At 38.6% G+C, this 25,513-nt stretch overlaps 1 protein-coding gene across 1 annotated transcript in view; it reads left to right on the top strand.

Annotated features, from left to right (window-relative positions):
• Window positions 1-25,513, top strand: part of LOC126474038 (cytochrome c1, heme protein, mitochondrial) — a 39,240-nt gene that overhangs the window by 3,911 nt on the left and 9,816 nt on the right. Inside the window, exons 3-5 of the mRNA XM_050101447.1 lie at window positions 3,181-3,329; window positions 3,412-3,544; window positions 11,429-11,593. Of these exons, the coding sequence (XP_049957404.1) occupies window positions 3,181-3,329; window positions 3,412-3,544; window positions 11,429-11,593 (447 nt within the window). The remainder of the gene's footprint in view (window positions 1-3,180; window positions 3,330-3,411; window positions 3,545-11,428; window positions 11,594-25,513) is intronic.

Genomic DNA, 25,513 nt, shown 5'->3' with positions numbered 1-25,513 from the left:
TTTGTGCATGTTCTGTGTATATTATTCAGGACAGCTCTGTATTATGTGGAAATTTTCAGACAGTTTACATACAAAGTAAATTTTTTGTGTGAAAACATTGCTAAATGCTGGGTATTTACATAACTGTTATTTTTATCTGAGTCTGCTGTGAAATTTGATAAATATAACCCAATATTATAAATACTGTCTATGCAGAAATTCATGTGAGGAAGAGGAGGATGAGGAGCTGCGAAGTAGAAATATAATTTGCATTTGTTTTCAAAACTTCCATTTTCAAGCAGGTCTCCACTATCTGGCTTTTGAACCCTAGTTACTCTTTCCAAATCATGCCTGATCCTTCGCAGCAAACCTTTAGAGGAGAGTAAATGTATTGTGAGACTTGTTAAGTGTAACTTTTAAGTAGTTGCCCACATAAAGTTAATGAATGGACTTGAGACATTTTCCTTACATCAAATTTCTCTCTGACGTTCTCCAAAATATTAGGCTATGTGACATCAGTGAATGGAAGTTTGCAAAGCAAGTTAATTGTTTAACATTTTGCTCAGCAAATTCAGTAATTACACATAGAGCAAATGTAGCTAGACTTAATCATTTGAGAAGATTTTGTCGTGTTTTCCAAAGCAGGGGCTGATTAATATGTATACCTAGAAATTTAAAGATTTATTTTCTTTTTTAAATTTCCTTTCACACATACTAGTAGCATTGGTGTTAATTGTGATGATAATGACGCCTTATACAGAATTGAATGAATAGAGTATTTCAGCAAATTACAGGTATCATTTATAGAGAACTAGTCAATAATACTTTCGAATATTTTCTTCGTTGCTCCTTCCTTGTTGCAGCTGTGTTTTGCTTTATTATTGTGATTGTAGCAAATAGCATTATTTTTGCTCTACTGGAGTAACACTGAAAGCGACCAGTACATAGAAAGAGCAGGAGTGGTGCCAGAATTGAATCCTGTGGAACATCAGTATTCATTTGTTCCCACTCACGATCAGAAGATTCATCATGGGACCTGCATTAGCTAACAAGACCATTTGCCCCCATCTGTATTTCTGGTTGGTTGATTTGGGGGAGGGGACCAAACAGCGAGGTCATCAGTCCCATCAGAGTAGGGAAGTTGGCCGTGCCCTTCGAAAGGAACAATACCGGCATTTGCCTGAAGCAATTAAGGGAAATTGTGAAAAACCTAAATCAGGATGTCTGGATGTGGGTTTTGAGTCCAGTGTGCTAAGCGCAGTGCTCGGTTTGTTTATATATGTGATGACCCTGGAATTTCAGTCATATGATATGACTGTTGAGACATATAAGGGTAACTGTTTTATGACCAGAATGTATTCAGTAGTATTCGTTTGTATGAGTGACTACTTCATAATGTGATAAAACTACCCATGTTTCCACTACAGTTGCAGCCAGTCTTCATCAATCTCTCTAATGAAGGCTGTCTGCAATGGTAATTGAGTGAGGTAGTTTACCATGACACACACAATCCCAGTAGAATGTTATTAAAGTCAATAAACATATTTCCTTTCACAGTTTTTCGAAGAAGTTATGAACTTAAGGCTGAATTTTTTGCTTGCAAAAAGTCATATTGACAGTAAAGTAAGGAGGAGGGTCTGCAGCTCGTGGTAGTGTTCTCGCTTCCCGCGCCGGTTTGATTCCCGGCAGGGTCAGGGATTTTCTCTTCCTCGTGATGACTGGGTGCTGTGTGATGTGTGATGTCCTTAGGTTAGTTAGGTTTACGTAGTTCTAAGTTCTAGGGGACTGATGACCATAGCTGTTAGGTCCCATAGTGCTCAGAGCCATTTGAACTATTTTTTAAGGAGGAGGATGCCAGTTTTGGCAATTTTATTGCACCATTTGTTAGGGGTTAGTGAAGAGGAAAGTGTTCAGCTCATGTGCAATGTGGGTTTCAGAATAGATAATATTTTAAACAATGTTCAAAGACTAGTTGTACTTAACATTTTAGTTACTTACTTACTTGCTTTCTGGATAAAGTATTCTGTGTACATGTTGTGAATTGCTGCAACAAACAAGCCCACTGGAAATCAAGGGATGAAAATAGGTGAAGTAAGCAAGAATAAACTCATTGTAAGTGCTAGCTGTAGATAATATTCTGGTATTAAAGGTAACTGTACTCAGCTTCTATGGAACATTCTAAACCTGGGCTTTTATAAGAGCTAAGAAACGTGGTGTGTGTACTTCATTCACCAACCAACCACTGGAACGATTTAGGAATTGAGAAATTTGATTTATTGTTCTTTTACCTATAAGTAAGAGTGGATGTATGTGCCGATTTCAATATCAACTTCTGTAACAATTAGGGTTGTGTTACCCACAAGGTAGACAGATTTAAACTGAGTTGTACAGTTGTTAGTAAGTGATTAATTTACATACTGCTGCTAAAAATCTAAGGGTTTTTGTTGTGCTAGCAAGTAACCAAAATGAAAGTGATGACTAACACAGATATTTTAAAACATTGTATTTCTTTTTGGGGAACTTGAAGTTCTAATGGAATAAAAGTCACTGTGTGAAGTGACATTTTCCTCAGAAAATATATTTCAGTATTAAAATTTAACAAAGTTGTGTGTACCATTGTCCGCTTCACAAGTGTTTTGAAAAACTTTCAGGAATAAAGCTATGTGTACCTGAACTAAATGTAACCTGTAAGCATATGATATACTCTCACAAAGCCTAATTTCCTCCACCAAGTTATATTCTGATGCTGACAGTACAAACTAATTAACAGTAATGTATTATTCAGAATAAGCATTGAGTAATTGTTCACTTTCATATGGGGGAGGGGGGTCAGTAATGCAAGGTAATAACTGATAGACTTTGAATGCAAACTTGTGGCAAGCTTCTGTAACACTCACTACACCCAAGCATTGCATAGAAGCTCAAAAGAAAAGGTGATTCAGTATACACGAGAATCACTATCATATTCATTAACTCAATTTGGTTTTACTATTCTCCCTGGGAAATAGGCAAAATAATCAACTCTTTTAAAACTGGAAATTCCTGGATGAATAATACATAAAATAAAGGAAAAGCAGCCACTCACATATAAGCGCACGTGTGCGCTTAAGTAATTTTTTTTTTTTTTTTTTTTTTTTTTTAATTTTGCTGTAAAGTAAAATAAAGTAGAAAGAGTGTATGATTTTTTTTAATTTTTCACAGTTGGTCACTACAATCGGCATTGTAACGGGAGGAGTCGGCGCACTTGCCATTGCTCTTGATCGATCAGTAAAAGCAGCCGATCTAGACTTACACCCACCAAAACAGCCATGGCCTCACAATGGTCTTTTTCAGTCTCTTGACCATGCCAGGTAAGTACTTTGTTTGTGTCTGTGGTGTGTATTAAAAATGTATGTTACCATATTTCATTTTCAAAAATACATGCCTTTGCAGTGTTCGCCGGGGATACGAAGTTTACAAGCAAGTGTGTGCTGCATGCCATAGTATGAAGTATATGGCATACAGAAACTTGATTGGTGTTTCTCATACAGAAGCAGAAGCTAAAGCGGAAGCTGAAGAAGTTCAGGTTTGTGGTTAATTCTATTTCAGAAGTACAAAAGTAAAAAAAGACAGTTTGCATGTAAGTAATAGGTTATTGTATGGAGTGTAGTAAAAAAGAACTTTGGCTGACCTTACATGCATAGGTGTAGCTCAGTGTTGGGTACTCACCTTTTATTCACAACTATTTCCTTTGCATTAAACATAGGAACAGGGAAAACTGACTACACTTCTGTGCTTAGTTTGATCCCATTTATTAAGGCATTCCAGAGCTGCAAAACAATTTGTCTTTGGAAACATTCAACAGCTGTCGCTATTAGCAGTTTAATGCCCTTACTGTGTGCCCCTCTGGGACCTGTCTAGTCATTTAGCACATTTAACTTTCAGATACCAACTGTGTAACTGTTTTTGTAGATATCATCATCCAGTGTCAACCAAACACAACAAATATAGAATAATATACCATAGATGTGTCGTGTATCTTTTAGTCATGAAATAAACTGCTCAAGAAAGTTCTGTACAATTCTCATGACTTCATAGTTCATGTGTTTTGCATCAAAAACCTCATTCTCTATGCTCTTCTGGCCTCAGGAAATTGGTATGTGTAGCCACCAGTGTAATGGAAGTGAAAGTAAGCCTGCGACCTAAGTGCAGGTCAGTGGTGTACAAGCTGCGTCTGTAATTGTGAATGGGGCAACGTGTACGCTGTTCAGTCAGCTGGCATACCTTGGGGTGTCGTTCCGAGCTTAAACTACATGTGTGTGTGTGTGGGGGGGGGGGCAGCGTTTGTGGTTATTTTATGGCATGGATGGTTGTGAGCGAGTGTAGTTTTGTGTCGAACTGGCATGCACCATAACAGAGTCATTCAACATCTATAGTGAGGCACAAGCCACTGCACTTACAGTGGTGACACAATGTAACAGCAGCAGCTTTAGACTACACTCCTCAAATTATGGCTCGTAGTTACCCTGATGACGATTCGGAGTACCATGTGCTGCCTTTTAGAGGCAACTGGGAGGGCTGTATCTACACAGGATTACACAGCAGCCTGTGTGTGATCCATTTGGCCTATTGGTATCCCTTAAGAAAGACAGTACAATCCTCCCCCGCACTGCAGGTTTGAAGAAGTTGGTCAGAATGAAATCTTGATTTTGGTACCTGACAATAGGCATAGATGAGTGTGGATGCAGGCAGGTACTGTGACGAATCAAGCTGGAATAATTTTTATTCCCCTCTTGTTTTGCCATCTGCCTCCTTAAATTCATTTTTTTCAGGTTTAACTAATTACATTAATACACATGAATATAATCTGCATTTTTATGAATGAGAAAGATTGGCCCATAGTTTTATAGAATGTAACACCAGATCTAATATTGTGCTTAGTTTTATGTATGTAATTGGTTTATTCTAATTTATTTTGACTGTTCCTAGTTAGTATCTTTTGTTATAGGGTGAAATCAGTAATTGTTTCATAACGTAGATTCTATTGTTGACGTATAAACAAATACAAATTCTGTAATAATTGTAAACATTTTGAAGACGAAATGCTAGTATTCATAAAGTATCTATTTGGCTCTAGTCGGAAACATGGTAGCAAAACCTGCCCTTCATTAATTCCAAAATAATTAACAGCTTTGTCAAAAGTATTGTTTGTGTTTTTACATTTGTTAATTTCATGATTTAAACAAATAATTCGGCCTAACTCTTGCAGTAGAAGAAACGGTTAAAAAGATGCAATTTTTTGATGTATTCAGTTAATTTAATGAGTTAAATTTTAATTGTAATTTCTGTAAATTTAACATCAAACAATGTGCAGTTTCAGCACCTGTTATTTTGATGATATATAAGGGTCCGATTTTTGGTCATGAGACAGTCAGTCCCATGGCTGAGTTTCGGACGAGAAACCTGTGCTGGTTAGAACAACAACAATGCTTCATATTAACTGTGGAATATGTGTTAAACAATTAGTCCATGTGTAAAAACAGTGACAGTGTCTGCTCCGTATGTACCTGATTATTCTTAAAGAACTATGAACTTTGTGGTTAGGTTTTACTGCTTGTTGATGTTCAACAAAAAACTGTTGTAGCAGTTTGTGGAGGTTCGCCTACAAACAATTAATGAGGCTTTTGGAAAGTTTAAACAATAGTGCACTGGCCATACATAAATAACTGTGTATCATTAGGGGGCTGTGTAGACAGTAAAAGTAAAAGACTGTGCACCGCAACTGTGCATATGTCGGCTACATTATTTGCAGTAGTCAGTGTCCAAATTACAAACCTCATATTTCAGCCAGTGTAGCCACGCAGTATGTCGACACCGAGGACAAATAAACTAACAATTAAAAGTAGGTGGAACTGCTACAGTACCAGTGTATGTCTCAAGAATGCCGCCCCATGGTTTCATCAGAGATGGTGGTCATTCGTGTTACAGACTGGAATTGTGTATGTTTGTTGGACACCTCACGTTGGTATTGGAGGGCTGTGCAGTATCGGGAACAGGATCCTCTAAACCTTTTGTTCAGTCTTAAAATTGACATTTTGGTGATAGTGTAGTCTTTTCAGATGATATTTCATTAACACAGGCACCCATCTCGTGAACATGTTCTTCCAGGAAGCAGCACCCAACCAAGCATAATGACCTGCAGTATCTGCTGACATATGAACCTTGTTGATAATGCTTGGGGGCTTGTTGAAGCTTGCAGTGGTACATTTTGGAAACCCCTTTCACATACTGCAGGGTCACCTTCGAAGAATGGACAGGCTTCAGTAGCAATGCCTTATCCACCTTGCAGACAGTATGTCAAAGAGGATCGTAGCATGTTACTGTGTGTTGTGTGCAACAACACCAACAACACAGTATTGAATACTATCCAGCTGCATATTTTGAGTTTACAAATGGAGAAAGTTCTTTATTAATAAAATTAAGTTGCATAAGGTTTGTTCTTTCAGTTATTGGTGCCTTTGAATATAAGCCCACACAGCATTGCAGAGATTCATGTAGTTTGAAATTTCTTCTTCTCGACGTCCTCTCCCTACTTCACCCCTTCCTCTGTCTCATACATAGTTTTGATCATTTTTTAGTACTAAATCACCTACAGAAAGGAAAGTTTATAATATGGGTTTCCAAATTTTCATCAGGGTTGTGTTTACTTCAAAGACATTAACCATAACCTTTTGCTTTCCTTAAAAAAAATTAGTGTAGTATGATGGAAGAGGATTGGTATGAGCTGTACCGGTATCTGTAGGCATCATTAGACCTATTGAAAACTGCAGTAAATTAAATTTTGCATGAACATGTAGCTGCAAAAAAGGCTCATGGAAATTGGTCTGTGAAAAGAATTGAATAGTCCAACTGAAGAAATGCATCATATGCAGACATCATAACAGAGGATGTAACTTGGATCCATTTGTACAGACTGGAAACTAAGCAGCAGTCAGTCATTTGGGTGTTGCGACAGGGTGTATATGGCCCCAGACAATTGGCAAAAACTCAAGAATTTTTCATTGTTTTAGTTTTCAGTTAAATTTTTGTAATTTTGAGTAGTAAGAACTGATACTCTAAAAAAATAATTTTACTACCTGGTAATATTGCATTAGTAAAACATAAATGAGGGAAATAAACCAAAAGCAAAACTTAAGTCGCAAAGGAAATGTGCCTCCTCTGCCATTTACAACAACAAAACACAGTGCACACACAACTGTCTGCCACCATCAAAATGTTTCAAAAGCTTTAGGACGAAGACTATGCAGTGCTTCTGATGACCGTGATGTCACAACGGTTTACATTAGGTTCATTTGAGCAGTTGCCAGCAGGCTCATGCTCATGCGCAGTTGAGCCTTGTCTGAGCAGTACCTTCTCCCGCTTATGGCTATTAATGTGCGGCTGTTAGCTGTATCAGCAGTAGCAACAAGGAGCCAGATGCTACCCAGAAAAATTTTTCCGGTGCGCGCAGTCTGCCAGATTCACACATGCACAGAGCAGTCTGAGTTGTAGTGGGAAGGGGGAAGTCTCCATGTGACCCATTTTTAAGTTCAGTGATTTTGCTGTTTCTTCTTTTACAGCTCTCAAGTCAAATGAAAACAAAGCGGATTCCTGTAGCCGAGAGCTAGCAAGTGAAATAGAATACAATCACATAATTATGGAGGGCTAAACCGTGTTAGTAGTTTCAATTTTCTGATTTTATTTTATTTCCTTGTTTTTGGCAGCCAAGCATTAACTGCCTTGCAGAACAATGAAGCTATTTTTGTCGATTTGCTAAAGAAATTTGTCTTCTATTAATCTTTTCCGCAAAGGCAGTGATTTTATTTGAAATGAAGTGTTTCTTCCGCACTATTGGCTAGGGTCAACTGTTTGCTGAATTACAAGTGCCCATTTTTATGTTCTGGCATTGTATGCTGTTACACCGTATTAAAGAACCAAACATGAGATAATACAGTACTGGTATTCCAAGAAAATGTGCTGCCCGAAAACCACACTGGAAAGCTTAATATCAAGTTGGCGGTCTACTTCTTTGTGAATTGACAAACAAATGTGCACTTTAAGCTGAATTATTTGTTCTAGGATGCTTACAAAATTCCGATGCCCTGATCACTGTTTTCTTTATGATGTAATGTAAGATCTCTTAATGCTATATAGGTACAAATGTTGGCTTCCTACATCATAGTAACTGCGCATGCACAGTAATGACATTTTCTGGTGCTCTCTGATAACTGTTGAAATTAATTCTAACAGGTCATGGGAAAATGTTACGAATGACGGTTGAAAAGTGTTCCTTTCAATGTAAACTTCATTTTACTCAAGATGAGTTATGTTACATGTGCAAATGTGCTTTGAATTTCTTAAATCACAGAGCTTTCGATTCTTATTTAAAGCTTAAAACTTTGAGGGCCAGCTACTTACAAAAATTTCAAGCACAGAGGACCAGACATACTTAAAAGTTTACTGGCATACTTGTTGTGATGTATCTTAAAGTGTAACAAATGCTAAGAAAGATCAATATTTTATGGTAAAGCTTAGCTTATGTTGTAGCTACACTATGTATATTAATTTAAACCATAAACTTTCTGTATTTGTATGTTGGTGCTACTGAACAGTTACATTGCTATTGGCTGACTATATCATGTGATCTATGCTCCGAATATCTATCATCTGCTGGCAAGTCACATGACATGAGCTATGATTGGAATACTAAAGCACATTGCAACTTGATATCATTGCTTTGGGAACTAGTGTGCTGTGTTTGGTGGAATTCAGATATGTACTTTTATAATATAGAAATATGAAGTGTACATGTTACTCCACATCCAAGATCTTTCCAAAGCGCATGTTGTCTCCCTCTCCCCGCCTCTCCCTCCCCTTTCTTTCTACCCCCTTTTTTGGGGGGGGGGGGGTCATTTTCTAAAGTGCTAGGAAGTTCTACACTGGCATATAAAACCTTAACCATTCAATGAATTGATAAGTTGTATAGTTCCAAAGGAAAAGTATATTGTCACTTAACACAAAAAAGGTGTAGTTTCACCCAGGAAAAGTTTTTTTTTTCCCCCCCCCCCCCTCTGCGTATACACTCTGTGCAAAATAAACTGAAACAAACCAAGGTGGTTTGTTGAGCAGCTGCTTCCAAATAAATGATTGCTTTAGACCACAGGTGAGCAATCAGTGGACTGGATCTGGCCCGTGAAAGAAATTTTTTCATTGGAGAGAGAACGAAGCATTCACATTGCTTCCACTTGTGATGCATTTTTTTTTATATTTTCTATTCTGTTATTGTTCTTCCAGTTTGGCTTTTTTATAATACAGCTACTATATGTGAAGTTCAAGTGATTTAGTGTTTTCAACTTTTGAAAATGAACAAAGAAATGATGGTTTAATTTATTTAGCGTTACAGAAACATCCCATGCCTATGCGAGCAAACATCCTAATGACTTGCTTGTGGCTAAAATCACGAAGTTAGTGCTAATTGCTTGTTGACTGGGATTGGTTGTCTTACTGTCAGACTCTCATATTGAGAGTAGTAAATAATTTTTGTCCATTGCACACACATTAGAACACTGTAACTGTTGAAACTGAAGGTCATTTCTAGTGAATTAATGGCAACCAGTTGCTTTTAAAGTTGTTTATTTTGCCATGATGACATTTCAAGTTGCTTCGCACCTAATCTTCAGAAGTTTACATTTATTTACATGATGTGTTACTTTGTTTCTTTACTAATGGTGTTGCAGAAATTTGCAGTGGAAGTTTTCAAGACAGCTGTCGTTAAGTGTTGTAAGTAAAGAAATATTGTTCGTGACACTTGTGTATATAAATGTAGACATCTAAAGATGTGATGAATATAAAAACACAAGTTTAGCAATGTCATTTGTTGGTGTGGTGTCAGGAAACGGGATGCCATTCACATCAGTGCGTTACCCCTTGAAAATTAATTTTACGGGTGCTATAGTTTTCATTTCATGCATTGGGAGTGCTGTTGCCACGTGACGGGACTGGCACCCAAGCTTAAGTATTTATAAAAATCAGGCCTGCGGATCACTGCCTTGAGGATCAAAGAACATTTAGTGTTGTATGGTATGCAGTTACTTGCTTGACCCAAGTCTTTTAGGAAATCAGGAAAACAGAAAAAAAATCATGCCTCACAATGAGAATGCTAGCTGTCATGTTCAAATGTGAATATTTGATGAAGGAAAACATCAAATTAATGCATTTTTATATCAAATTAAAAAAAATTGTGTACGATGAATTTATTCTGATCAAAAATCTGTTGAATTCTTCCAAAGCCATATTTTTGTAGTGCTGATGTCAGAATGGAATAACTGTTTCCAGAATTGACTTGAAAGCAGACAAATGTGTGTAAATTTTAAAGGCAAGAATTTAAGAAATAATAAAACTATTTGTTCAAAAACAATTTCTTCCATGATTTGTGTAAAACCTTAAAAGGTAGCCCATGTAAGAGTGCTGGAGGAGGATGTAGTTAAGTTGTTCCAGCCTGTAGAAGTGTTTGTGGGAGTGATTGGAGAATTTGGGCAAGTGTGGAGATTGCAAAGGAGTTTAAGTTAGCGAACCATGAAGGTCAATGCTTGTGACCTTATGAAAACATGTAGTATGCTGGAAAAGGGATTGCTGATCTTCACAAATGTGGCATACTGGGATGCTATCGAAGGCACTTTTCTGTGTGGAAGGCATCACAGCAACTGAAATGTGGGCATTGTTGACGATGGTAGACTTTATTTCAATGTAGGTACTTTTTGAGCCATTGAAGGGGTGGTTAACATCAGAGAATGTGGTTAGCTGAGACAAAGAGTACCAGGAAACATACAGTTGAGGAGATTTGAATTATTTTGAGGAAGGAGGGTAATTTCTTTTTCTTGTGTCCAAATCGTGAAACGTAAGCAAAAGAAGGGGCACAGGCTGATGGGTGGCAAGTAATGTTTCCTCTGTGTGGCCAGTAGACAGTTCAGCATGTGAGGAGGAGCCATAGGTAGCCATGATGGTGTTAAAGATGTTCGTATAGCTTCATCTCTAAGCAGATGTGGTTGTAGGTGGGATATAAGAGGACATGTTGGTAAAGGATGATGATTTGAATTTGGAGGTGGCAGAACTGGGGAATTTTTTTTTGTAACTTCACAAATTATGGAGAAGCGAGATTGAACATAAGTAGTATGAAAAGGTTATGACAGTCTGATGTATTTGCTGAGCATTGGAAAAGCAGGAAGGAATTATGATATTAAATGCAGTATAAACAGAATCCAAGTTCTATTATATCGTAGTAATCTATGTTTATAAATAGTCACACTTTTTTTTAAAAATGTGCAAAATAGAAATAATAGGGCAAAGTCATTGAGAAGATGACTTGCCTCTGTAATTACATTTATTCCAGTTATTAAATTTCTTTAGTTGATTCATTTCTCTCTTCATATAGGTTCAGGATGGGCCTGATGATAATGGCAACATGTTCATGAGGCCAGGTAAATTGTCTGATTACTTCCCAGATCCATATCCAAATGAAGAAGCAGCTCGTGCAGCCAACAATGGAGCATATCCTCCAGACCTGACATATATAACATCTGCACGTCATGGTGGTGAGGTAAGATAAAGAACTGCAAGTTGTAGTTAAGACGAAGTGATAAATAGTAACAGCCTTAACATAATTTGTACTAGTGTATTGTTCAAATTTTCAGTGCCCAAGTGATCACAATTTACTACAGTACCACCATTGTATTTTATATCACAACTTTAGTTCTTAAATGCAGTAATGACAATATAGTTTTATTTTCATAATGGAAGCTGGAATGAAGTTAACCAATGCCTCTTAGGGGCATGTGGTTATGAAGGCAGAACCCAAAAAATAAAAAAAATTACCAATATGTATTTTCCACTAATGGAAGGAAAATGGGGAAATTAAAACACTCAACCTTGGAATTGCAAATGGTTTGAAAGGTATTAACTGTTGCCTATATTATAGATAATTTCTTCATGAGGATAATATATTAATCTGGAAAAAGTTTAAAAAATTGAGAAAAGTGAGTGAGAAGTGAACAGTGGAAAGCTGAGAAAGTTAATAAATTGGGTAAAAAAATGCTGGAGGGGGTTAATCCCTAACCAGAAGTTCACAATTTCTGTGCCAGGTATTATGATGGAACACTGTTACATTGAGAACTGTTGACTGCTGCTGTTAAAGGTATGCTGTTCGATGTAAAAATTGCAACTTGATGCAGGTGGCATCTGACAAAATTCAGATTAGTGTGAAGTATGCTACATGCTTGAAAATGAAGTGGTTAGCATTTCATACAACCACACAAAGTAGGTAGGAGTAACAGCATCTCAGTGTTGTACATAAGGAAAGATTATGCAGTGGTTCTCTTATTCTAATATCTTCATTCATAAGAAGATGGTGTAAGGATGGAAACACTTACCAGCGCTTGTTGGAATTCACAGAATAGATCCCGTATTGGTCAGGATCCAATGGCTGTCAATGTGAAAATGGGATTTGGTAGGTTAAGGATGACCATACTCAATACCACCAAGGTTAAATGACCCACTTCACTACTGCCCAATAGGAGATACGAATCTGTTCACTAGGCCATGTATAAACCTACAGCCATGTTGTGCTCTTTTAGTTGAGAAGTGGCTTGCTTATAGCAAGGCAAGTATATACACATACAGCATGATGTTATTTAAAGCAACATGGACTGTCAGCAGTGATACTGGAAGCAGTTTGCTGTTTGTGCTACAATCACAAACGAGCTTGATCAGCAATGAGACAACTCTGTTTGGTCTTCTTGTGAGCAACAAGGTCATTTTGGGACTGCACAAAATGAGGCCTAGTAGCACTTAGTAAAAAGTAAACAATGTTTCTTTACCCTGAAGCATATATTTTTCAATATTCTTTATTTCTACCTATTTACTGTGACACATTTAAACTGTGGGTTTAGAAAAATTCATCCTTTTTTGTTATATATTTGTTTTTTCCAGAGAGTAATACCCATGAATAATGAAGAGACAACCACACAGTTTCTAAATAAATTGATTGTATATACACCAGTCGTTATTCTGGTGACTGCAGTCTATTGTCATAGTGTATTATTGCCATAAAATTTATGCCAGTTAATTGTCAAATTATTTGGTAATTTTAGTAGAGCCTAAGAAAATAACATTCTTATGGGTTAATTTGTATGTGCAAACTGTATTAGTTATGCAGGAGAACTGGTTGGTATTGAATGCTATAATGTGTTGTTAAGTTCCATTACAAAAAAGAAAAAACTATTCTATAATTTAACACTAGAAAGTCCAGGATGGAAGAACAACAGTACTATTCTATAATTTAACACTTGAAAGTCCAAGATGGAAGAACAACAGTATGGAAAGAATAGGTTGGTACTCATCACATTCAGAAGGCATTAAGTCACAGAGGGGCACCGTGATAGACAGCTAAAATATTTAAACTTTCAAAGGCACGTGCTCTCTCTCTCTCTCTCTCTCTCTCTCTCTCTCTCTCTCTCTCTCTCTCACACACACACACACACACACACACACACACACACACACACTGACTGTGACTGCAGAGGCTGCAATAGAATCATTCTGCAGTCAACTTCAAATGCTGGTTCCCTAACTGTTTCTAATACTTTTTTCGTTAAAAGAATGTCGTCTTCTCTCCGGGACTTCCCATTTGAGTTCACGAAGCATATCTGTAATAACCATATGTTGTTCAGAACTAGCAACACACCTCTGAATTTCTTCAGTGTCTTCCTTTAATAATACCTGCCTGGGCTCCCAAATAGTTGGATAGTGTGGAAGAATGTATCACACACTAGTTTTGTCTACTTGTCTACATGGCCTCCTTTATATATGAGCTACACTGTCTTAAAATTTCCCCGATAAACCAAAGTCAGTCATTCACCTTACCTACTGCAGTCCTTGCATACTTGTTCTATTTCACATTGCTTTACAGTGTTATGTGTAAATACTTAATCAATGTGACTGTGTCGAGCAGCACACTATTAATGCTGTATTTGAACATTAAAGGATTATTTTTCATATTCATCTGCATTAACTTACAGTTTTCTAAATTTGTAGCAAGCTATCATTCATTATAACAAATAAAAATTTTCTCCAAATCGTTTTCTACCACCCCACAGTCACTCGATAGTGATTCCTTCCCATACACCACAGCATAACCAGCAAACATATCCTTGTCGCTGATGAACACTCACCATTGGAGACAACGCGCTGAGTCCATTTACTTATTAAGTCTCCAAGCCACTGACATATCTGGGAATGTATTCTATATGCTCATACCTTTGTTAACTGTCTTTCATGGGGCATCATGTCAAACACTTTCCAAAAATCCAGGAATAAGAAATTTGTCTGTTACCCTTTATCCTTGGTTCACAGGATATCGTGAAAAAAATGGCAAGCAGAGTTCCACATTAGCAATATTTTCTGTATCCACGTTGACTCGCAGACTGAAGTTTTTCCGCCTCAAGAAAATTTAGTACTATATTCACTCCGAATATGTTCAAGAATCCTGCGGCATACCAATGTTTGAGATATTGCTCTGTAATTTTGCAGGTCCTCCTTATATACAGAAGTCACATTTTCCACTCGCTTAGGACTTTGCACCGAGCAAGAGATTGACAGTAAATGCATCCTAAGTGGAGGGGTAATGATGAATAGCACTTTCTGCAAAGCAGAGTTGGGGTTCCATCCAGACTTAGTGATTATCTTATTTAGAGCTCTTTCAGTTGCTTCTCTATGCAGGGTCACCTGTTACTACAACCTCCATATGGGAATCTGTTCAACGGTCAGACAACAGAATGTTGGTATGAGCCTCCTGTGAATGATTTCTTAAACACTAAATGCTGAGGTATGACAGTGGAAGAAGTTGTATGCATCAAATATTAATCTTTTTACAGACAAAAAAATTCTTAGCAGCTTCTGCCTGTTGTCATTAGTGCATGCTTTCTTGACCAAGAGGCAGCATCATCTGTTTCCTTGGCATTTTCAGATTTTTGTTAGTAAACCACAGGGTGTCTTTTCCATCCTTAATCCGTATTCAGCACATACTTCTGTAGAGTGCAATTTACAATCAGTTTAAACTCTGGTCATCATTCCTCTACGTTTATCAACTGGAGGTAAATGATGTCCATTTATTGTGTAAGTGGGATTCTAACAACTGATTATAGCAAAAATACCCTCCTGGCCTTCTTGAGGGTACTTATAAATGGTGGAAAAATGAAAAATAAAAAAAATAAAAAAATTATAACTTTATTAAATTCTATAGTCTTTCCTAATTAAACTGATACATACATTATAGTGTTTCAAATGAAAAATGACCTCTGTATACCAAATTTTGAAGTAACGGACATGTGTGCTGCCATACCCCCTGTATTTATGTTACAGAAACCAGTATTATTTCGAAAATAACTGTGAACTTTCTGTTTCCAGCGATTATGCGTATGATACATTGTATATGCTGGTAACAGTGCAGGTTTCTAGTGTCCAAATGATTATTTTTGCTAGTATTTACTTTTGCTTTGCTGAAGCAGTTTGTTCACATGTTACTGAATGTATGTTGCCCAAGTGCTACATATATTCTTGGAAGTACATATCCTTTAGTGTCCAATAAATATGAAAGTCGATAAAAGGAAATTCCATGGTAACCAGTTCACAAACAAAGCAAGCCACACTGTTGAAAGTAACCTGTGTATCAGTTCTTCAGGGAAGAAACTCACTCATGGCACGCCTCCTGGTGATTCAAATTTTTGTTTTAACAATGACGCTTGTTGTTGATGTGGGCATCGTATCTTCTTTGATAAAGGACGCGAAAGGTAAACAATGTGATGGTGTAGGCTGCCTGGAAATAACTGAACAACAAAGTAAAAGGAAGTGTTTACCATCAAAATTAGTTGTTCTGTGTAGATCCTGCAATAAATCTACCTTGAAAATGACTTGCAACATTGTGAATAATTCATATGATGTGAATTTGAAGTTAGTGTATGCAGTGCATGCAATACGGAAAGGAAAAAAGGCTGCTCAAAGGTTTTGTGGTTTGATGGACCTTCCTCCTTCTCCCAATAGGATCAGCAAGTACATAAAAATACTTTTAGGTGCCTTGATTGTTGTTGCTGTTGTTGTTGTTGTTGTTGTGGTGGTCTTCAGTCCTGAGACTGGTTTGATGCAGCTCTCCATGCTACTCTATCCTGTGCAAGCTTCTTCATCTCCCAGTACTTACTGTAACCTACGTCCTTCTGAACCTGCTTAGTGTATTCATCTCTTGGTCTCCCTCTATGATTTTTACCTTCCACACTGCCCTCCAATGCTAAATTTGTGATCCCTTGATGCCTCAGAACATGTCCTACCAACCAGTCCCTTCTTCTTGTTAAGTTGTGCCACAAACTCCTCTTCTCCCCAATTCTATTCAATACCTCCTCATTAGTTATGTGATCTACCCATCTAATCTTCAGATTCTTCTGTAGCACCATATTTCGAAAGCTTCTATTCTCGTCTTGTCCAAACTATTTATCGTCCATGTTTCACTTCCATACATGGCTACACTCCATACAAATACTTTCAGAAACGACTTCCTGACACTTTAATCTATACTCGATGTTAACAAATTTCTCTTCTTCAAAAGCACTTGCCTTGCCATTGCCAGTCTACATTTTATATCCTCTTTACTTCGACCACCATCAGTTATTTTGCTCCCCAAATAGCAAAACTCCTTTACTACTTTGTGTCCAATTTCCTAATCTGATTCCCTCAGCATCACCCAACTTAATTCTACTACATTCCATTATCCTCGTTTTGCTTTTGTTGATGTTCATCTTATATCCTCCTTTCAAGACACTGTCCATTCCATTCAACTGCTCTTCCAAGTCCTTTGCTGTCTCTGACAGAATTACAATGTCATCGGCGAACCACAAAGTTTTTATTTCTTCTCCATAGATTTTTAATACATACTCCGAATTTTTCTTTTGTTTCCTTTACTGCTTGCTTAATATACAGATGGTTGTGTCTAAAGCATCTATGAAACGTGCAGTAGAAGAAACTGTAAAGATTAGTGGAACCAGAGACATTGCTGTTGCACTTGATGGGACACGGCTACATCAAACATCATTCCTTAAATGGTGTTGTAAATGCTACTTCTCTGGAGAATGGAAAAGTTGTTGATGTTGAGTGCTTATCCAAGTACTTCCTCGCCTGCCATGGTAACACTGAAGGACATATTGAACATTGATGTTCTAAGAATTTCTGTGGTTACAGTGGAGGTATGTAGTATGCTGGAGTGCTAAAAATATTTCAGAGGTCAGTGTCTGCTTATAACGTTATATATACGAAGTACCTAGGCAATGGGGCTCTAATGCTTTCAATAAAATTAATCAGTTCAATAAAATTAATCAGTTCAATGTTTATGTTAAAACCTTGGTAACAAAACTGGAGTGTTGTGGACATGTGCAAAAGAGGATGGGTGCTAGATTGAGGAAGCTACAAAGAGAAATTAAAGGAAAGTTGCTATCTGATGGAAAATCCGTGTCTTGCCGAGGCAGATTGACAGAAACTGAAATAGACCTTCTTCAGAGTTATTATGGACTTGACATTAGATGACCTGCACCTCTGAATGATGTTACAGCAATGAGAAAAGCTGTATGGTCCACCTACTTTCGTAAGTTCTCCACAGATGTGCACCTTGTTCACAGACTTTGCCCTAAAGGAGCTGATTCTTGGTGTGGTTACCAAACCAAAAGGGAGTGGTCAAATATCATAAGCATCCTCTTCCTGAGCCTGTTGTGAATGAAATAAAGCCAATTTTTAGAAACCTAAGTGACCATGTTTTGCTTAGTAAATGTCTTCATGGGGCACTCAGAATACAAATGAAGGTTTCAGCCATTGCATGTGGAAAAGATTACCCAATAATGTTTTTGTAGGACTAAATACATTAAAAGTCAGTGTACTAGATGCAGTGATATTTTTCAATAATGGAGTGATAGGAAGGTTGGAAGTCCTGAGAAATTTAGGCATAAAATGTGGCTCTAACATGGAAGATCAGTTGCTTGCGTGTGACAGACAATGGGTGCATAAAGTTGAAAGATCTGCTCTTCAAGTTACCAAAGAAGCAAGAAGTGCTAAAAGGAATGTCAAGATGAAGAAATGCTGCAGGATGAAGACTATGCTTTAGGAATGTTCTGAGGCACACTTTAATTGGACTCATATCTTCATTCGCAATTTCCCAAGAGTTGTATTTTTCAGAATTCAGGTACAAATATTTCCCAAAGTTTTATAAAGCATTGCTCTAATTTTTTTCTGTAAGTTGAAATAGTCCATACTCATGTAGCAGACCTAAGATTTATTGCCGAATCAACAAAATTATAGAAAAAAATAACTTTTTAATTAGGAAAAAGTTATAAAAAATAAAATGTAAGTTATGATATTTTTTTATCCTTGTAATATACATAATAGGTGAAATTGAATATGTCTAGTACCTCAGCCATCATGTCATGCAGATCTGCTAAAAATTTGGTCTCCTCAAAATGTATAACATTGGATTAAATGGTACCTCAATTTGAGGAAGCATTTTGGGGAAAAAATGCATCAATTTCTTTGTAATTTTTTTAATAGCCCTAAGCAGGTTCAGAACTATTAAAAATACTTCTTATTTGTTTAGAAAGTGTGCTGCATTACCTGATAGCAACAAAAAATCCGTAAAACATATACTTTATAAACAGTGCCTGGAAGAAATAGGTGTTGATTTTTACATAATATTGAGCCGGAAAAGTACCCTGTATCCTTAATTAACTCCAGTAAGCGTCATCACTGTGATGTAAACATGGTCACTGATCCCTGTCTCTATACTGACACCATCAATAACGTCAAAACTGTTTCTATGTACAAGGGCAAAACTATTGCCTCTGTAAGTGGGCTGTCGAACTAGCTGCTCAAGACACGTTTTCGGAAAACGTGTTCAGAAGTACTTTGCAAGACAGTATGTCCATATCAACTGCAATGAATGCATAGACAGCCCAGTCTACACTCAGGAGGCTGAAGTCACCTCCAAATAATACTGAATTATTGTGTATTTCCAGGCTACTGAGCTTAGACTTTCTTTGAAGGATTCTAAAATTGTCCTAGTGTAGGTCTAGGGTCTTTGATTAGTAATCAATATGTCCTGGGTTCGAAACCCACTACTGCTTAAATTTTGATTAACAATCAGCATTATCGGTCAGAGACTTCTGGCATAAGAAGTCACCATCAGTCTGCTAAAGGCCTTGTCAAAGGGGGCAGAGGAGCAGACAGAAATTCAGGGCACTCTCTTCCCTCTTGTCCGTGCAGTGGGAACCTGGAAGAATCTGAAATGATCAATGGCATGAGGATGCGGAAGACAATGGAAACCACTGCCTTAAAGACACATAATGTTTATACACAAGACATTTGGCCTGTAATTGAAAAAGTGTCACAATCTCTCCATTGTCAAAAGATTCCGGAATAGTCCCCCATTCGGATCTCCAGGAAGGGACTGCCAAGGAGACAGCGACCATGAGAAAAAGATTGAATAACCAACAAAACGATAACATTGTATGAGTCAGGGCATGGAATGTCAGAATCGTGGACATGATAGGGAAACTAGAAACTCTGAAAATGGAAATGCAAAGGCTCTATCTAGATATGGTATGGGTCAGTGAAGTGAAATGGAAAGAAGGCAAGGATTTCTTGTAATATGAGTGTAGAGTAATATCAGCAACAGCAGAAAATGGTATAAGGGAGTAGGATTTATTATGAATAGGAAGGTAGGTGAGAGAGAGTGTTACAGTGAACAGTTTAGTGATAAGATTGTTTTTTCCCCAGAATCGACAGCAATCTAACACCGACAGTGATAGTTCAGGTACACATGTCTAATAGTCATGGGGAGACTGCAATGCAGTTGTAGGGGAAGGAGTAGAAGAAACAGTTACCGGAGAGTATGAGCTTGGGATGAGGAATGAGAGAGGAGAAAGACTAATTGAGTTCTGTAAAAAATTTCAACCAGTAATAGTGAATACTCTGTCAAAGAATCACAGGAGGAGGTGATACGTGTGGAAAAGGCCAGGTGATAAGGGAAGATTTCAGTCAGATTACATCATGGTCAGACAGATTCCGAAATCGGATACTGGATCGTAAGGTGTACCCAGGAGCAGTTATAGACTCAGATCACAGTGTAGTGGTGATGAGGAGTAGGCTGGAGTTTGAGATAAGTGAGGAAAAATCAATAGACAAAAAAGTGGAATAATTAAGTACTAAGGAATCAGGGGATACACTTGACGTTCTCTTAAGGCTATAGATACAGCAAGAAGGAATAGCTCAGTAGGCAGTACAGTTGAAGAGGAATGCACATCTCTAAAAAGGGCAGTCACAGAAGTTGGAAAGAAAATGTAGATACAAAGAAGACAACTGCAAAGAAACCATATGTAACAAAAGAAATACTTCAGCTGACCGATGGAAGAAGGAAAGGAAAATTAAAAGTACAAAGAAATCAAAAAATAAATAATTGTTGGAGGAACTGACTCCACATACAGGAAAGGAAAGACATTGGTATGCGAATGTACGAGTCTGGTGACATACCATCTGACTTTCAGATGATGTCCACACTATTCCTAAGAGAGCAAGAGCTGACAAGTGTGAGAATTATTACACAATCAGATTAACAACAGAAACTGTAGAGGAAGACAGAGATTGGAATACATCCAGCAAATAATTCAGGACGAAGGTTGCAAGTTCTACTCAGAGATGAAGAGATTGGCACAGGAGAGAAATTCGTGGTAGGACACATCAAACAAGTGAGAAGATTGATGGCTCAAAAACATTGTCTTGGCAGAATCAGGTGGCCGGTAAAAAGGCTGATAATTACCTTGAGTTTACCTAGCCCTGTTGCTCACTTTGAGGTAATTAGTGAGTTAGATCCTTTTCCGACCATGATACACACATTATTTTTGTCGACTGCAATAAACGCTCCACCTCCTATGGCATTTCATTTGTCGTTCTGATATACATTCGATGCCCCACTAATATTTCAGAGCTTTCTACTTATGGTTTAAGTTGGCCCTCATTCAGAGAAAAATTTGAGCACAATGATTTGCTCGAGGGCAGTAAATTCAGTAACTTTGTTATGAATATGTGACAATTTACTGTTGAAATGTTCACAGTCACACTATGTTTACTTCGTACACAGTCTGATTCCAACCTGTGTGTATTGAGTGGTAAGCACTCATCAGAGGACCTCCAACTACTGCAAGAAAGGGGGGAGGGGGGTAGGCCACAAGCACTCAACTACCTCAGTAGCTGCTTCTCCTCCCCCCCCCCCCCCCCCCTTTTCTCCCAGGGCGTCACAATTCTTTCATGATTTTTGTGCCTAGCTCACATGGGGCCCTGAGCTATTGCAGCCTATTCTTCCACCCTGGCTGCATTTCCTTAATTCTCCCTATCCTCGCACCTTTCCCGGTGCCCCCTTCTCCCCTCTCTTGGTGTACTGATTCATATCGACTTGGCTATCCACCTGGTTCCTTGTGTTGCTTGCAATTTTGTTCCTCTTTCCTGTTCATTCCTTCTTTTTAGCATTCAGTTCCCTCTTGAGGTTTGACCTCCACTTCTAAATATTTTGTTTTTAGTGTCTTCCTGGAGCATCGGAACTCCCAGCAATGGAAGCCATGCCAGGCGGTCCTTGCTGTGGCTGGATGGCCCCCCTTGTGGAGAGCCTCTGATCGGAGTGAGTGATATCAGGGTGGATGCTTGGCATGTGAAGCGTATCAAGCTGCAAAAATCTGGCTGTTCTCAAACACCTGTCTCCTCGTGTGGTGAAGGAGCATTGAATGCCATTCCGTATAAACTGGCAGCCTTCCCTTACCTGGCTACATCATTGAAGGAGGATCAAACTTGCCTTCTTGGGATGAAACACCTTCCCCACTATCTTTCTGTACTAGGACGGACAGGGACACACTCATGGCCAAAAAGCCATTGTGAATGGAGTCTCTCAGTAAGATGCAGTCAGGCTCCCTCTTAATCAAAGCTGCTTCTGCCGTCCAATCTACAGCTCTTCGTGTCTGTAATCATTCTTGGCAATGTCTCAGTGTGTATTACAAGATGTATACAATCCGGGGAAAAACCCAAGAACGTTTTCATCTGGGAAAAACCCGAGAATTTTTCAGAATTCCAGGAATTTATCATTGTTTGCTTTCAGTTAAATTTTTGTAATTTTGACTGGTAAGAATGTTGCTGTATCCTGCTACTGGAGAATGATACTGCAGCAATAAAATATAAAAGAGACAAAAAAAAAAAACTTCGGTGGCAAAGGAAATGCGCCATTTACAACAACAAAACACAGTGCACGCACAAGCATCTGCAAACAACAAAAATATGTCAAAGGTCTTAGGGCGAAGACTGTGTAATACTTAGTTACAATAAACTACTTTCTATGAGAGTGACGTCACAACTGTTTACATTAAGTTCGTTTGACCAGTTGTCAGCGGGCTCATGCGCATGCGTAGTGGACTCGTGTATGAGCAGTATCTTCTCCCACTTCGTGCTACTTGAAGTGTGGCGTTAGCTGTATTGGCAGTAGCAACAAGCAGTCAGGTGCTAACGAGTACAATTTTTCTCATGCACGCTAGGTGCCAGATTCGCGCAGTCAAGCATTAATCGCTTTGCGGAACAATGAAGTTACTTTTGTCAGTTTGCTAAAGAAATTTGGCTTTATTAATTTTTCCACTGAGTCAATCAATGTATATGAAACGAAGTGTTTCATTCTACAGTATTGGCTAGCTCCAACTGTTCGCTGAATTTCAAGTGCACATTTTCATCTTCTGCTATGTATGGCATTATGCCATAATAAAGAACCAAATATGGTACAGTACAGTCCTGGTACTCCAAGAAAATATACATTCCAAAAACTACACTGAAAAGCTTAACATCAGATGGGACCTACTTCATTGTGAATCTGGAAAAAACCAATATGCACTTCAATCCAAATTATGCATTTCAGTATGGTTTAGGAAATTCTGATGCTCTTGGAGTATCCTCTGATGTCCTGTTTATTATTTGGCATAATGTAAGTTCTCTTAGTGCTTTATACATAAGAACGTGCAGCCTTTCTACACCACTGTAGCTGCGCACGCGCAATAATGCCTGTTTTCTGGCGCTCACTGGCAACTGCTAAATCAGACCTATTTCTAACAGTCTCGGGATGGTATTGCGAACGGTGGTTCGAAAAGCATTACTTTCAAAGTAAATTTCTTTTTACACATGATGAATTAAGTTGTGTGTGAGAAAGTGTGATGAATTCAATAAATTACAGAGTGTTTAAAACTGAACGCTTTGAGGACCAGCCACTTACAAGAATTTAAGAGTCCAGAAGACCAGACATTTATGTCAATATTACATGTGAAAGCTTACCTTTTTTGTAGCTATACTATGTATATTAATGTAAACCATTAACTTTTCCTCTTTGTGTGTTCGCGCTATGTAACAGTGACCTTGCTATTGGCTGACTATAACACGTGTCCTATGCTCTGAATATCTGCTGTCATTGGCTGGCAAGATCACGTGGCATGAGATATGATTGGCTTATAAAAGGACATTGCAATCTCGATTTCAACACTCCAGAAACTAAAGTGCTGTGTTTGGTGCAATTCGAATTTATACTGTCACTTAGCACAAAATATGTGTATTTTCGCCCAGGAAAAAGTATATTTTTTAAACGGGATATCTGGGAATAACCCGGGAATTTTTTTCCTTGTCCCCGTATACACCCTTATTACCCCTCACCAATCTCTGAATATGGTCTGGGGAGTGATTTTTCATAGGGACCTCATCCTGCAAACTGATGAGGAACTGCAAGCTCATCTGGAGCAACGCGGCATTCATTTTGTTCGATGTGTGTAGTAGGGTCACAAAGACAACCGCACCGATATTGGTGCCTTCATTCTGGCTTTTGAGGGTGATACCCTCCCAGGGAAGATCAAGCTCTACAGACGTGACGTGAAGCCATATGTCCCACCACCCATGAGGTGCTGTAGGTGTTTGCATTTTTGGCATATGTCTTCCTACTGTATGGCAGACCGCTTGTCTTATACTGAGGATCGCAAAAAATACGAGACACTCCATCCAGTGTCACTTTCTTCAACTTTTGCCCTCATTGCAGTCTTTTCCCCTCATACCTCTTTTTTACCACAGCCCCATCCCCTTGTCCCCTCTCCCTCCCCTGCAGTTCATGCGACCTCCCCTCCAGGAGCTGCTCCCCCTCTCCAGCTAAAGTACGGAGTTTTGGCCTTTCATACTAAGTGTAGGCTTCCAGGTTCCTTAAATTTAATATTGGCAGACTATTCATGGAATGTTGAACTGGTCCTCAGTGTCCTGTGTGAAATTGGTTTTTGTTTTTAGATACAATGTTTTGCTTTACTCCTGGAATAGGGGCAGGGTGCAGGGTGATCATGGTTGAGGCATTGCTTCATGTTTTCTTGGTCTGGGACCCCTGACCACTCCCCCTTGAAAAGACTGCTCTTTTATCCCTCTGTTTTCCCAGTTTTATTATTTGGGCTCCCTTTTACACCTTCTGCGTTTGTTTTAACCTCCTTGTTTTATAGTTCGACTCCTCTGCACTTTTAATGGACCCTTTCTTGTCTGTGTGTAACTCTGAAATCATGGGGCTGATGACCTCGCCATTGATTCCCATAACTCCCACTCAATTAACCTATCAATTGATCAGTAGCTGCTTCCTTTGTGTGGTGCACCCCTAATCTGTCCAGCAGGGTCCTTCAGTTCTTCACATCATATTACAGGTCTAGAAATCTGTAGTCGATTTTGTCACAGATTGACAGAGCCTTTGGTTGTGATCCTCTCCCCCTCGGCTTCATGACTCCAAACCAAAGGACATGATCAGCTCTTAGTATGATGCTACAAATCTGCAAATTGTGAGCTTTGATTTCACCCTGTGAATGAGGCCAGTGGTCTTCACCAGTTCTGCCAATCGGTCCTATGAACTGAAGATTACCTCAGAACCCAAGTGATAGACATCATTGGTGCTGATATGAGCTAAAACTTCCAAATGACAGCACCATATATCCTCATTATCTGCAGGCAGGATTGCATCCATGTCTCAGATGAAGCCCTGGGGCAGACGCACAGAGTGCATATTAGATTTCATTCCAACCCTGAATGTTACTTCCCAGGGTTGGGGGGGGGGGGGGGGTTCAATAATGTGCCTAACATTGGAGCTGCCAATAACCAGCAACCTCCTGTTCCCATGTGCCTGCTCAGTCACTGCTGAATGAGTGACCACCTGTTCACCCACTGGGTCATGGGTGGGACTATTCAGCATCCTCCACATAAACTATCTGCCTTGAATGATGTGAATATGATACAAGCCAGCACTCTCACTGTGGTGAGAGTAGATTCCCTGTTTCGAGTATGCTGAAAGGTGCTGGGTTGACAAGCATGTGGGCGAAACAAGCCACACCTGAGTGTCTGTGGTAGCCACAAG

This window comes from Schistocerca serialis, chromosome 4, assembly GCF_023864345.2.
Source record: "Schistocerca serialis cubense isolate TAMUIC-IGC-003099 chromosome 4, iqSchSeri2.2, whole genome shotgun sequence".
Lineage (NCBI taxonomy): Eukaryota > Metazoa > Arthropoda > Insecta > Orthoptera > Acrididae > Schistocerca > Schistocerca serialis.
The sequence above is the reverse complement of the archived record's forward strand: the minus strand, read 5'-3'. Positions and strand labels throughout refer to the sequence as shown.